This window comes from Pocillopora damicornis, chromosome 12 (assembly GCF_964200805.1).
Source record: "Pocillopora damicornis chromosome 12, jaPocDami1.2, whole genome shotgun sequence".
Lineage (NCBI taxonomy): Eukaryota > Metazoa > Cnidaria > Anthozoa > Scleractinia > Pocilloporidae > Pocillopora > Pocillopora damicornis.
In genome coordinates, this window is record NC_142681.1 from 2,031,905 (window position 1) to 2,044,431 (window position 12,527).

Sequence of the window (12,527 nt, forward strand, 5' to 3'; positions counted from 1 at the left end):
ATAATTGATTTCACGTCATGCTTTTGCCCTCCACTGAAATGTACACTGCTGCGATTTCTAGGGTGACCACGGGAGTGGACAATAATTTCTTTTTTTATCTTCTTTTCTTCTGGGTCACATAAAATAGGATCATTTGTCGTTAATGAATTCGTAAAGCTTCAATTTTAGGATCGGTGGTCCTCTAGAATAGACAAGCTGGCATTATGTAAATGAAAAACTTCAGATTCAAGGTAAATCAAAAGAGATTAAGGGAGATATGCCTCCTTATTTTCAGATACGACCATAAATAATATTTGCGATGTATTATTAAGAAGAAAAAATTTTCCCACGGATTTTTACAAACAAATTTCTAAGTGCACACAAAGCAAGTTATTCCATCTCCCAAAACTCCACCCCTTCTATCAGTTTTCTAGTGGTCCATCCTGTCATGTGAGTTATCTTAAAAGTCATTTTTTAATAACTCTAAGGGTGCTAGGATTTCATGCGGAGAGCCCGATCATTCGAAAAGGAACCCTCACAATTCCGTACATATCCTGAAGAGCCTCTACACAACTTATTCGCTAATTCCGTTCCCTCTAAAGTCGCACAAGCCTTGCAAGCCTTTCAAAGGGCGTACGGCTACTCCGCTCTGCGTTGGATATATTTCCCGACTTGATTGTATTACACTTAATATCTGTAAGGGATTTCTAACATTAGTATGGAATATTGGCATGACATATATTTTCAGCACTTACAACCAAATAATATGCAAGGTAGTGAGAATGAGGGGAAGTACTTTTTGTTTTTTGGGGTGAAATTTTTGAGCTTTAAGTCTAGGGGAGTTGAGATTTTGCCGTCGTCCAAGTCTTTTGTCGTCAACTTGTTAACCCCTAAGAGTGACTAGCGTCTAGTTTCTCCTTACAATATCACCCAATGAAGGCAACGATCACCAACTTAAGAGGCTCTTGGTTGTGAGACAAATTGAATGAATGAAAACTTTATTTATCCACGGTACTTATCATCACTAAAAAGTACACTTCCAAGGAGCCTACAACTACGACTGCTAATATCTTTACCTAAAGAGTTCGTGTGTCTCCTTGTCAGTACCGTAGAAAATATATAAAAAATAGTTTGGAGAATTGCGTAATGAAGGGCCTAAAAGGTTTAAACTTTATACTAAACGCTTTAAAACAACCAATTTCACTTGGCTACTTAATCCTCTCTAGAAGTTACTCACAGCGCTGGCATCGTAAAAAATAACTTGATAGATATTATAAAACCCTTTTGAAGGGACTGGTTAGAAAGTAACACCCTCTTTTAAACACTATTAACAGTGTGCCTGTATTTCAAAAATGAAAGCGGTAACTTCCCTTTTTTCAATATGGAATTGCATTCAGCCTACCAATATTCATCTTTACACTAGATCTTACGCAAAACCTTGGAGTATGTTCAATGCCATCTCGACTGATTGATAATTTATGGTGACTTAGAACCTTCGTAGGCTTTTTAAACCTTGGAGGTACTTTTTAAACCTCAGAAAACCCTTCAGTGCTAATGGAAGTCACCAAATGAGCTCAACAATGATAGTAAAGAACTGGAACTGTAGGATTTATAACCAACTTGATTTTAAAAAAAAACATGGCTGGTAAAACTATACATGACTGTACAGAAACTAGCAAATTGTTCAATTAGAAATGTAATTATGACGCATTTATCCCTAGTATTTAGTACATACTTAAGTTCTTCCTCGAATACTGCTGCTATAGCGTCAATGAGCTTATTACATTTGGATTTACGTCCTTGGCGAACTGACTGACAGCGAATTGTAAAATATATACAAGAATCGGATCAATATCAGTATCTGGGCAACTGCCCACCTACCCTCCCCTAACTCAAAACAGTCAATTGATAACAAGTTAGGGTTAATGTTAGGTTAGGGGAGGGGTAGGTAGGCAATTGCCCAAATACTGATATTGATCCTAAGAATCTATTCTCGGGCACATTGTACCAGGTTGTCTCAGTTTTCTCATGTGAAAACGTGACCGTTTGGGGAACGAGTCTTCTTTGCAGTCCAAAACTACATGGTCACACAGGAGTTCCGTTCTTCAATTTACAGAATTGTGTGACACACATCACGCAACTGATCCTTAACTAGGCGAACGAGAAGAATTGCATATTTCGCTAATCGCAATTAATTTCCCAGCAGTTTGTCTAACTCCTTTCTGAACTTGAGAACATGAAACATGTTTTTAAGCTGAAGTGTGTGCTCGAGACACTTGTAAAAATAATCTGGGCATTCTCCTCGGAGCTCTTGAAGTTCAATCAATGTTTGTCCTGTGAATTCAGCCATGTCTTTGTCACACACCTGTGCCAATCCAATTTTCTTCAGCCATCTCTTCACGTCCTCATTTGTCCATCCGGCTACATCTGGACCAGAGGGCTGTTTTGTTAGAGTCGTAGCCTCAGTTGTTCGAATCACCGCCTCTGGGGTGCCGTCTGTGTGATCTACATCTTTTCCTCTTCCCGCTAATTCTTTGACCAGTTTTGTCACCCCAGAATCGATGGTATACTTACTCTGAAAGTCAATCCACATTTTCGTTCCCAACAGCATTCCTAGCCAGCCATCTGCTTTGTAATTTTTCTGCATCATCAAAGGAATGATGTCTTTTCTTAGCTGGTAGGCATACTCGGCCTCTGAACGACAGTTGGGACTTTCTTTGTATCTTTGTGACACGCAGATCAGTACAACAGCAGCGTTCTCGACAGCTTTGGCCATTGTCTCTAATGTGGACCCACCCATTTGCTCCAGATCCATCCACACTCTGTATCCATTTGCCTGAAGTTGATTTTTGACTTGAACCAAGACTTCCTGAGCATCCCATTGGTAGCTAATCATCACGTGGTTTCCAGACCCCTCTTTCATCTTTTCAGCTTTATCTCTTGCTGTCTTTCCTTCAATCTCCCACAATGCTCCAGCGGCTACCTTTTGCACTTCAGCGTTTTGACTGTGGTGTAATTTGCGTAAGATGTCCACGGTTCCATCTCCCTCTCGAATGATATCCTTGTTAGAGTCGTCGAAAGCCAGCATCCATAATGCCTTGGCGGCACTCGCTTGTTCCTCGTCGTCGCTCGAGGTCTCGAGTGTTGACGTTAAGACTCTTATTGCCCCTTCGCTTCCAAGAATTTTCTTATTGTTGTCGTTAATTGCCAAATGACTGAGTCCTTCTGCAAGTTCCTTAGCGGAGAATCCGTTGCTTCGACGGTCTTCTGCCTCCCAAGCTTCGTCTAACATTGTTGTAATGAAGCGAAGCAAGTCTTTGTCGGCGGAGATTAAATGATTAGTTTCTTCATTAACAAGGTACGCCAGGCACAACAAGGCCGAGACAGCGATACTAGTCACTTGAACCTTTGCAAAATAGAGTAAAGTCTCGTCACTGTTAGCAAACCATTGGCGATCTCTTAGCCGTCGAGAAATGTTGTACAAAATCCCGGTGAACCCTTCTAGTATTTGTATTATTTCATATTCTTCATCTTCGCTTTGCCAGTCGTCATTTTCTTGATCGATCCTCTTGATATTCTCCATGCAAGTGAGTACAACTCCATCTTGAGCGCTCGCCAAGCAAAAACCATCATGGAAATCAGCAAAGTTGTGTATTGTTGACATTGCGAGATAAAGACAAGTAAAAGTCTCCTCTTGGTCACTTGTCTCTGATTCGTCGTCTGTTCCATCAGTATAGTAATCTTTGAAACAGTTTTTCATGAAGTTATGCAGCACTGTTGCTCCTTCGACTTCAATTATAAACTCCATAAATGTATTGTATTTTTCGACGTCGTTCGTCCCTGCCGACGGTGTGCTGCAACTTTTGTTAAACAACTCTTTGAGTACTTTTATCAGCTTAGAATATTGAATTATATGTCCCTTGGATTTGTCGTCTACGGCTTTTCTCAAACCTTGTAGAGGGGTTAACATCGTTTGAAGGTCATCTTGTAGCTCTGGGAAGCTGTGCGTGTATTTAAGTAAGACTTCCCACTCATCCAGTGAAATCCTCTCACTTCGTTCTTCGTTCTTGTGCTCCTTGTTTACACTTGACGTATGGCCGTGATCCTGTCCGGGCCGGTCTTGAACAACTTTGGGCTTCAAATCAGATGTCGGCGGTCTGTCCACAGCCATGTCTATTTGAGGTTGTCGAGGTACTACATTAAGATTTCTTGAATTCTTTGATACACCAGAACCCATAATAATGGGATTGTTAGACAACCTAGTCGCCAAGAGCACGATGCAGCACGTAAATTTACAGTTTCTCAGTTGCTATGCTGTGAATCATACTGCGTTTGTCATCGGGGAGAAATTTTCGTGTTGAATGTCCTTGCGTAGTGGCCAGTTACTTATGAAATGTAGACGAAATTGTACTTCAATGATGTCGACAATGAGTTTTTCCGTCGGTCAGAGTTAGACATAGTTACCGCCGCTCCCTCGAGTTGGATATATGTTTTTCCTGAAAGCAATCACGCTATGACGTCATCGATCATCTGTCTTTCTCTTTTATAATACAATAACATCGTTTCGTTGCAAACATCAGTTGTCCTTGAAGCTCATTCAAGCAAATCAAAGGTTTGAAATCCTATTTCGTTAGTCTGAAGAGCTTTTCTAAGGGAATATTGCTCTTGAACTGTGCCCATGCTCCAAAGATTTCGTGACTCGTACATTACTGCATTATGGTAATCGTAGTTAACTGTATCGTTTTGAACAAAACCCACCTTGCTGTTTTCTGTTTAGAAATGCTTGGCTACCCTCTTGCGAACGAAAATGCTAACTTTTTGGATTTGCATTGAATTTCAGTTACCGACCTCTGTCTGTTCAAAGGGAAAAAAATTTGTTAAATAAATGACAACATGGTGTGACGCGAGTCATGCTAATTATTTTCGGACTTGTCAAGTTAATTAGTAGTAGCCTATCCATGTAATACAGGGTTTACGCCTCCTTTAGCTATCAAATAACACATTTGTCGGAGTCTAAGGTAGGAGTTAGGTGTTAGGAGTCATTTCTATAAACACAATTTCGTATCATTCTTGGAGCTGGAGTTGGACAGTGTAAGTTCATATTTCTTTCGATCTTCTGTTGATTTTCAGCTATCCTGATTATATTCCTGTTATTGTAATCAGAGTTTTCCACCGTGTGTAGGGAAAGCAAGTTTATCAATATATCAAATGTGATAATCATGGCACTTACTCCTGAGATGTGACCGAGGCAGTAACTTCGTCGGTGCAAAGTTTGAGATCGATGAAGCCCTCGCAGAGATGGGTAGCGAGTCGGTTGCGAACTGCTTATCGGAACAGAATTGTGAGTGGATCTTCAAACCGCCCCACGCGTCTCACTACGGCGGCGTATGGGAACGTTAGATTGGTACCATCCGACGCATCCTAGACGCCATGCTCTTGGAGTTAGAGGCGCGACAGCTGACCCACGAGTTGTTGGTTACCCTGATGTCAGAAGTCGCGGCGATAATCAACGCCCGCCCGATCACGGCGATACCATCCGATATTGACGAACCTTTACCGTTGACACCAGCGATGCTGCTTACGCAAAAGACACGTCCTGGGACCTCCACGACACAGGATGTCTATGCTTGACAGAGATGGAGAAAGTTGCAATTCTTAGCCGGTCAGGTGCGGACGAAGTGGAATAAAGAACAGCGAAATCTAGCAGTTGGAGACATCGTCCTGATGAAAGACGAGGAAGCCCACAGAAACAACGCGACACATGGAACATTCTTTTGAAAGAATTGCGAGGCTAGAGTTGCAGAAAACTTTCAAGTTTTATCATATTTTTGAAAGAATACTAAAAAAAACGAATATATGAAAAGAAGGCATTTGGATTTTACTTCACAGCTTAAGAAAAAAAAAAATTGCAAGCAAAATAATGCGTGGACTATTGTTGTGATAACATCGTGCGTGAATTTTTTTTTTGGAGCACGTGCATTTGTTGTAATGAAAAAAAAAATACCACAACCTCGTAGGAATAGTAAAAATAACTCTAATGGGGCGTACCGAAATTTGTATGTACAGGTCATGTTTGTTTTTTAAAAAAAACTGTCGATATCCTAATAAGGGTAAGGAGAGAAAACCAGTAAGACTACTTTGAAGAACTGAGTGAAATTCATTGCTAGTGTAATTGCTGTTGTTAGCGAGATGCGAGATGCGAGATGCGAGATGCGAGATGCGAGATGCGAGATGCGAGATGCGAGATGCGAGATGCGAGATGCGAGATGCGAGATGCGAGATGCGAGATGCGAGATGCGAGATGCGAGATGCGAGATGCGAGATGCGAGATGCGAGATGCGAGAGAATATGAATAATGATAAGGTTCGCTTGTACTAGTTTATCAGTACGTTAAATTGAAACTCACATCAAGATTGTTTACGTATCCCTCTAGTGGTTTGCTAACTCGTATCTCCTTTTCATTGGCAGATTACTGAATGGCTGGTACTGGAAGTAAAAATCAAGTACTGACACAAGAGCAATGTGTCTTTCCAACTCACAGAAAAGCTAAGAGAAGAAGTAGCATACAAACTTTTTAATCCAGTGCGAAATTTGAGTAAATCGAAGAGAGTCAAGGCTGAATTCGTTTCGTTTCGTTTTATTTCATTTCCAAAAGCCTTTATCTTAAACTGTACCATTTGCCAAACAAGTCGAATTTATCATTTGAAGATTATGCTTTACAACTTGGAGCACGTTATGTTTTCATGTTTACCGTTATATCTTCGATTTTTTTTATCGCTGCTTTTTCTTTAGTAACATCTGTTTAAATTTTTTTTTTGCCGCCAAAAACTTAAAATAAAAATAAGAGCGCTTAAAATACGCATGCGGCCCTTTTTTTTCGCTAATGGAAACTCTTTAAGTGACAGCTGTTCAAAATAGCGTAATTTTCCCGCCAAAAAACTTAGAAAAAATACAGGCGCCCAAAATACGCATTCCAATATTACTTTCATTGAAAACCTTTTCGATAAGTTATACAGACAAAAATCACAGGAAAAATGTTATTCTAAATTTTTTTATGGAAGAAAAAGGAAGTTTATAAGGCATCAAACATCTTCTTGCTAATAGCCCCCAAGATATTTCTCAAGGAAATATATATTTTTTTCTAGCAATATAAAATTTTTCAATTAACGCATCTATTTGTGGGCTCTGTAAACAATTTACATTTTCAAGACAAGCTGAATTTCTCAAAAGTTTAAATTACTTCCAAACTGAATTTCTCAAAAGTTTAAATTACTTCCAAACTGAATTTCTCAAAAGTTTAAATTACTTCCAAACTGAATTCATGAATAACTTCTCATTTGCTTGAAACGTTTACAAGACAAACCAAACTGAACAAAGCTCCCACTTCTTTCTTTCACTTGGGTTGGACGGACAATTGTTTTCTTAACTGCTGTAATTACTGAGTGAACTATGATTTGAATAAATTCATTCTGACAGATTTCGAAGCTACCACCATAATTGAGCTAGGTGTTAAATTGGCAGTAAGCGATAGGCCTTTTATCTACAAAATACCTTTGACTTTTTCGATGTACTGTTTCAGTGCATACATGAAAGATTTTGTGGTCTGTATAACTTGCTTTAAGATCAAAATCATTTCAGGAAAACCATCATAGAATCATCTGAACCAGACAATCAAATTATTATGAGAAGGAATACCATCGATTAAAACAAAAAATCTAACTAAGTTAAATTTTTAGTATTGTTTGAAAAAAATTATTTCTTTCTGCGGATTTGTTTCACGTCAAAATGATCTTCGTATCTTGTTAAAAATCGAAATTATTCAATAAAGAAACTCTGTGGAGATTGAGCGAGGGTAAAAGGCATTTATTATGAATGAAAGACAAAAATTCAGTAAGAAAAACTGAGAGACAAACTTAAAAAAATAACCAAATCAAAGAGAAATATATTGAAAGTTCATTGCGCTGGGATTTGAACGCACCCCTGTCGTGGCACCATACTCCATCCACTGAGATATTAGAAACCTTGCATTTAATAAAACTTTGTTCACTGTACAACAACCGATCTATCCATTGCCAGGATCACCTCCACAAAAGTTTATAGGTAAAAGTTTGTCAACCTAAATATGACATCATTATAAAAATCAACCCGTTTGAACACAATGTTAAGTTAAACTGTGGGTGATTAATTTCCTCATTTCAGGGTTTGAGAAAAAAGGAAAATTTCCATGAACTGGATAACGCATCCAATGATTTACAAAAAAGGAAACTGAGTTATGAGAATATTCATGAGCGAGGTATAGAATCAAAAAAACAAATTTATATCTCCCCCCAAAAATAGAACCATTAAAATCACAAGAAAGAAAAGGAATTAAAAACAAGCTCAGTCAGGATTTGAACCTTGACTGGGCCTACTTTGGGGTACAATTTTTTACCCACTCAGTTGTGGGGAGCTTATTTTATGTATAACAAAAGACCAACTTTAAACACTAGTCTAAAATCAGACATTACTGTCCAAAATCAACTGTACAAACAATAGTCTCTAAAATTGGACACTAGTGTCTAAAATAGACTATTCACTATTCACACTAGTGTCCAAAATCCCAAATCCGTCAGTAACATTAAAATCCAAAATCTGCCATTAGAGCCCAAAGTCCAAATTGGCTACTAGTGTTCAAAATCCAAAATTGGCCACTAGCATCCAAAATTTAAAATCAGTCACCAGTGTCCAAAATCCAAAATCAGTCACTGGTGTGCAAAATCAACCACTAGAGTCAAAAATCCAAAATTGGCCACAGCTGTCAAAAATCCAAAATTGGCCACTAAAGACCAAAATCCTCAAATCAAACACGAGGGTCCATTATCAAAAATTGGCCACTAATGTCCAAATTCCCAAATTGGACACTAATATTCAAAATTCCAAATCGGCCACCGGTGTCCAAAATTGAAAATTGGACATGTGTCCAAATTCTTATTGGACACTGATGTCCAAAAATGGACTCTATTGTCCTAAAATAAAAATCTGACTCTAAAATCCAAAGTATGGCATTAGTGTCCAAATTCCAACACCAGTGTCTAAAATTATACAGTAGTGACTAAAATAGAATGTTTGGGCAATAGTGTTGAAGACTGGACTCTATGGTCCAAAATCAAACCCGAGTGTCTAAAATCAGAAACTAGTGTCCAAGATTGACTGTTTAGACAATAGTCTCTAAGATCTACCACTAGTGTCCACCATAGGACACCAACTAAAATTGGACTGTTCAAACAATAGTGTGTAAAATCAGACACTAGTTTCTAACTGAAAATCTGAAACTAGAGTTTAAAATCGGGCATAATTTCTTGACTCAACTGTTCAAACACTAGTGTCTACATCAGACATTAGTGTCTAAATTTGGGATTTAGTGTCTAAAATCTGACACTAGTGTTTAAAACCAACTGTTCAAACACTAGCATCAATAATCAGACACTAGTGTCTAAAATTAGACACCAGTGTATTAAATCAGAAACTAGGAAGTTGTGCCAAGCACCACCTTGCATATTTACTTGCTTGCTTGTTTTTCTTGGCATTTAGGTTCAAATTGCTGCAAAGAAGATTGTTGCTCTTGGAGATTATATTTCTGAGCAGGGACAGACACATAAATTTTTCAGAATTGTCAAGCTGTTTTTTTTTTCCCCAGGTATAGGAATGTAGGCTAAAAAACGCTGCAGGATATTATGCTAAGCACTCCCTAACCATGCAATCTTTTGTTTTTTGTGTTCACAAACTGTGAATAAACAAAGAAAAGAGAAATCTACACTGTTTAGTCATATCAAAATGTTTGGAATGCTACAGCAAGTTTACATGGTTAGGTACAAACAACCTACCAAAACATTTCACAGCAGAATCTATTGGGTTTGTTGACCACTCATCCTTACTAATTACCATTACTGTACATCTTACCCAACTTACATTCCACTCTAAAAATGTGTCACCAGCCAAAATGTGTCAAATTTTATTGAGTTTTTCACCAATTGATAACAATGCTCACTCTCAACCTCTAAAACCTCACTGGCTGCAGGATATTTTAAAACATTAGAGGGGATTTGTCATTCACTAAGCCAAGAGTATATCCCCACCTAAAGTTGCATTCAACAAAGTTGTGCTTCTTTTGTCAACTCATGATATCATAGGTGTTATGAATTCTGTATATTTGTCTGTGGTTCTTCATCAAACTTTTTCTTGACCTCCTCTGGAATCTGCACCTGTTTTAGATCCTGCATGGATGGTTCTGGTTCATCTGCTATTAAAACTTGAATCACATTTCCACATGACTTCTTTACTTCTTCATTTACTTCCCAATTGAATAACTCCTTAAGAATAACATAAATGTTAAACTTCCTCATCATCTCTCTGCCATGTTTTGTAGAACATAACTGAAAAAAAATCAACAAAATACATGAAAAAGTGATTTCTAGTGATTTTGAAGTAAATAAAGCAAACAAACCTTATAAAAACACACTGAGCACTGCAACATACCTTTAGATATTGGGAAGGAAGTAAATAAGAGACCAACTTTAACCCTTTAACTCCCAGATCAAATTTTTTATTTCTCCTTACAGTCAACCACAAAATTCTTATAATGTTAGTTCAGAGAATTTAGTATTGGATCAACTGATTATCCCCAAATTGATATGTTTTTTATTCTCATCACTTATCTGGTTGATATTGTATTGATATTGTAAGGAGAAATTCTGTCTTGGTCACTCATGGGAGTTAAGGGTTAAGAAGTAAAATTTATTGTTTTGTGATACTGAAATCAAAATAATCCATTTAACCTTTAAAAAGCTCCAAGCTCATGGTTTCACCATTTGGAAAAAAATTCAGAAACTAGTTGCCAGAAATAAAATTTTGGTTTACTCTAGCCAGTAATTGCACTTGAAGGCATGCATAAGGAACATGGCAAGACTAAACACATGCAAAAACAATGGCACAAGCAAAGACAAAGCTCAAATATGACTTTGATTAAATGTTTAGCTCACTTTAACTTTATATCAAATTTGAGAATGCAAATGTTAAGCTTGCCTCTTGGTGACTATCACTGAAAATTTAGGTGCCAACATTTTTTCAAACCACCATGGCCACTAAAATTGGTTTCAGCTTTGAGTGCCACATTACCTTTATTATCAACCATAAAAAATAGTACATACACTGACAGACCTGAAGTAAGGCTTCCAATAACATGTTCCTGATGTCTGGATCACTTTCTCTCTCTTTGTTATCATCCATGTACTGAAGATCAGGGGGTAGTTTCTCCATCTCATCTTCAGGAAATTCTTCTGGTCCTGTCAGTGGTTGCAGCAGGTGTGGTAGGATGTCCACAGCATCACTTAATAACCACTGATGGCTTCCTGGGAACAATATACAATCAACACAGGACCAATCAATATCATTAACAACTCTCTTCCATCAATCGTTGGAGATTCCAAGGAAACAAAGAACTTTTACCTTTCTGCTCCCAAGATCTCATTGGTAAGTCTCGTTACTGTCTGATGTTATTTTTGTGAATTTGGCATTTCATCAAATAGTAATTCCCCTAATCTATATTTTTCTTTATTTTCATAACCTGTCTGTTTGATATTGTATTGACACTGTAAGGAGAAATTCTATCTTGGTCACTCATGATAATGAATGGGTCAAGCACTGATCTTCAAACATTTAACTTTGGTAAGGAGAGGGAAAGATAAATCAAAATCAATTATGATAGGTGTATGATAGACTTCCTGGCTTTGAATGGTTGTCCTTTTCTCTCTTAAAAATGCTTCATTTATTTAGGGCAGAATAACAAGGAAACGTTATTGAAGTTAAAACTCACTTGACTCAAAGCAGCAATTCTTTAGTACAGCCACAATTCCTCTTCTTTTTACAAGTGAGGCACTGTAGGTTGTGAATGGAAGAAGGCGTTGAATAACACAGCAATCCCTGTCCAAAATATAGTCTCGTGATTCTTGTAATTGCGTTAAATTCGAAAGAAAAGTGGCGAGATAGTTCAGTTCAGCGCGGGGATTATACTTCTCTACGCACAACACTTCTACAATTTTGTATAAACTACATTCCTCAGACGTGTTCGTAACCTTGAGAACTTCACGACATCCAGTTTCTGTTCTTGTTACATTGGACAAAATCATGGCCACTTTGTCGGCGTGCTCACTAGTTTGTTTAAGAGCATAGCTCAAAAAGGGCTCAATGATGTTGAATTTGAGGAGTTTGTCCGAGATGGCGAGTTCTGCAGACAAATTCACGATCGTAGAGTATGCATCTCTGGAAATGTTGGAGTTCGAGTCTCTCGTCAGTTCCAAAATGCATCTCAAGTATTCTTCGTTTTGGTTCAGGAAGTGCTTTCCACTATCAGAACCAGAGAGTCCCAAAATATAATCAAGAGCCAACGATTTAACGTCTCCTCGAGCATTAAGCGAGAGAAAAGGCAATAGTTCTTTTACAGCTTTTTGGTCAATCTGATCCACCATGTTGGACTACCGTGGGGATCTGGGAAAACGATAAGTATTCTAGTT

General features: G+C 38.0%; 2 protein-coding genes across 3 annotated transcripts; both read right to left on the reverse strand.

Annotated features, from left to right (window-relative positions):
• Positions 1-961: 961 nt before the first annotated feature.
• Positions 962-5,879, reverse strand: LOC149036061 (uncharacterized). The gene has a single exon (XM_089190620.1). It carries the CDS (start codon positions 4,214-4,216, stop codon positions 2,171-2,173), a length of 2,046 nt encoding a protein of 681 aa, XP_089046746.1. The 5' UTR covers positions 4,217-5,879; the 3' UTR covers positions 962-2,170.
• Positions 5,880-9,954: 4,075 nt separating this feature from the next.
• Positions 9,955-12,521, reverse strand: LOC113665489 (co-chaperone protein HGH1 homolog). 2 transcript variants are annotated; one of them, XM_027181190.2, is made up of 3 exons: positions 11,831-12,521; positions 11,166-11,366; positions 9,955-10,391 (listed from the first exon to the last, which is right to left on the reverse strand). In XM_027181190.2, the coding sequence occupies exons 1-3, from the start codon at positions 12,480-12,482 to the stop codon at positions 10,348-10,350; spliced, it is 897 nt and encodes a 298-aa protein (XP_027036991.2). In that variant the 5' UTR covers positions 12,483-12,521; the 3' UTR covers positions 9,955-10,347. The 2 variants fall into 2 exon arrangements, with proteins under 2 accessions (XP_027036991.2, XP_027036990.2); XM_027181189.2 differs by having other exon boundaries at positions 11,176-11,366; positions 11,831-12,513.
• Between the last annotated feature and the right edge of the window lie 6 nt (positions 12,522-12,527).

Excerpts from the sequence above, each read along its gene's own strand:
- LOC149036061 (XM_089190620.1), bottom strand. The coding sequence starts at position 4,216 with ATGGGTTCTGGTGTATCAAAGAATTCAAGAAATCTTAATGTAGTACCT.
- LOC113665489 (XM_027181189.2), bottom strand. The coding sequence starts at position 12,482 with ATGGTGGATCAGATTGACCAAAAAGCTGTAAAAGAACTATTGCCTTTT. Across the intron at positions 11,367-11,830 it reads GAATTGCTGCTTTGAGTCAA|GAAGCCATCAGTGGTTATTA; the intron begins GTGAGTTTTAAC and ends TATTGTTCCCAG. Across the intron at positions 10,392-11,175 it reads TATTGGAAGCCTTACTTCAG|TTATGTTCTACAAAACATGG; the intron begins GTCTGTCAGTGT and ends ATTTTTTTTCAG.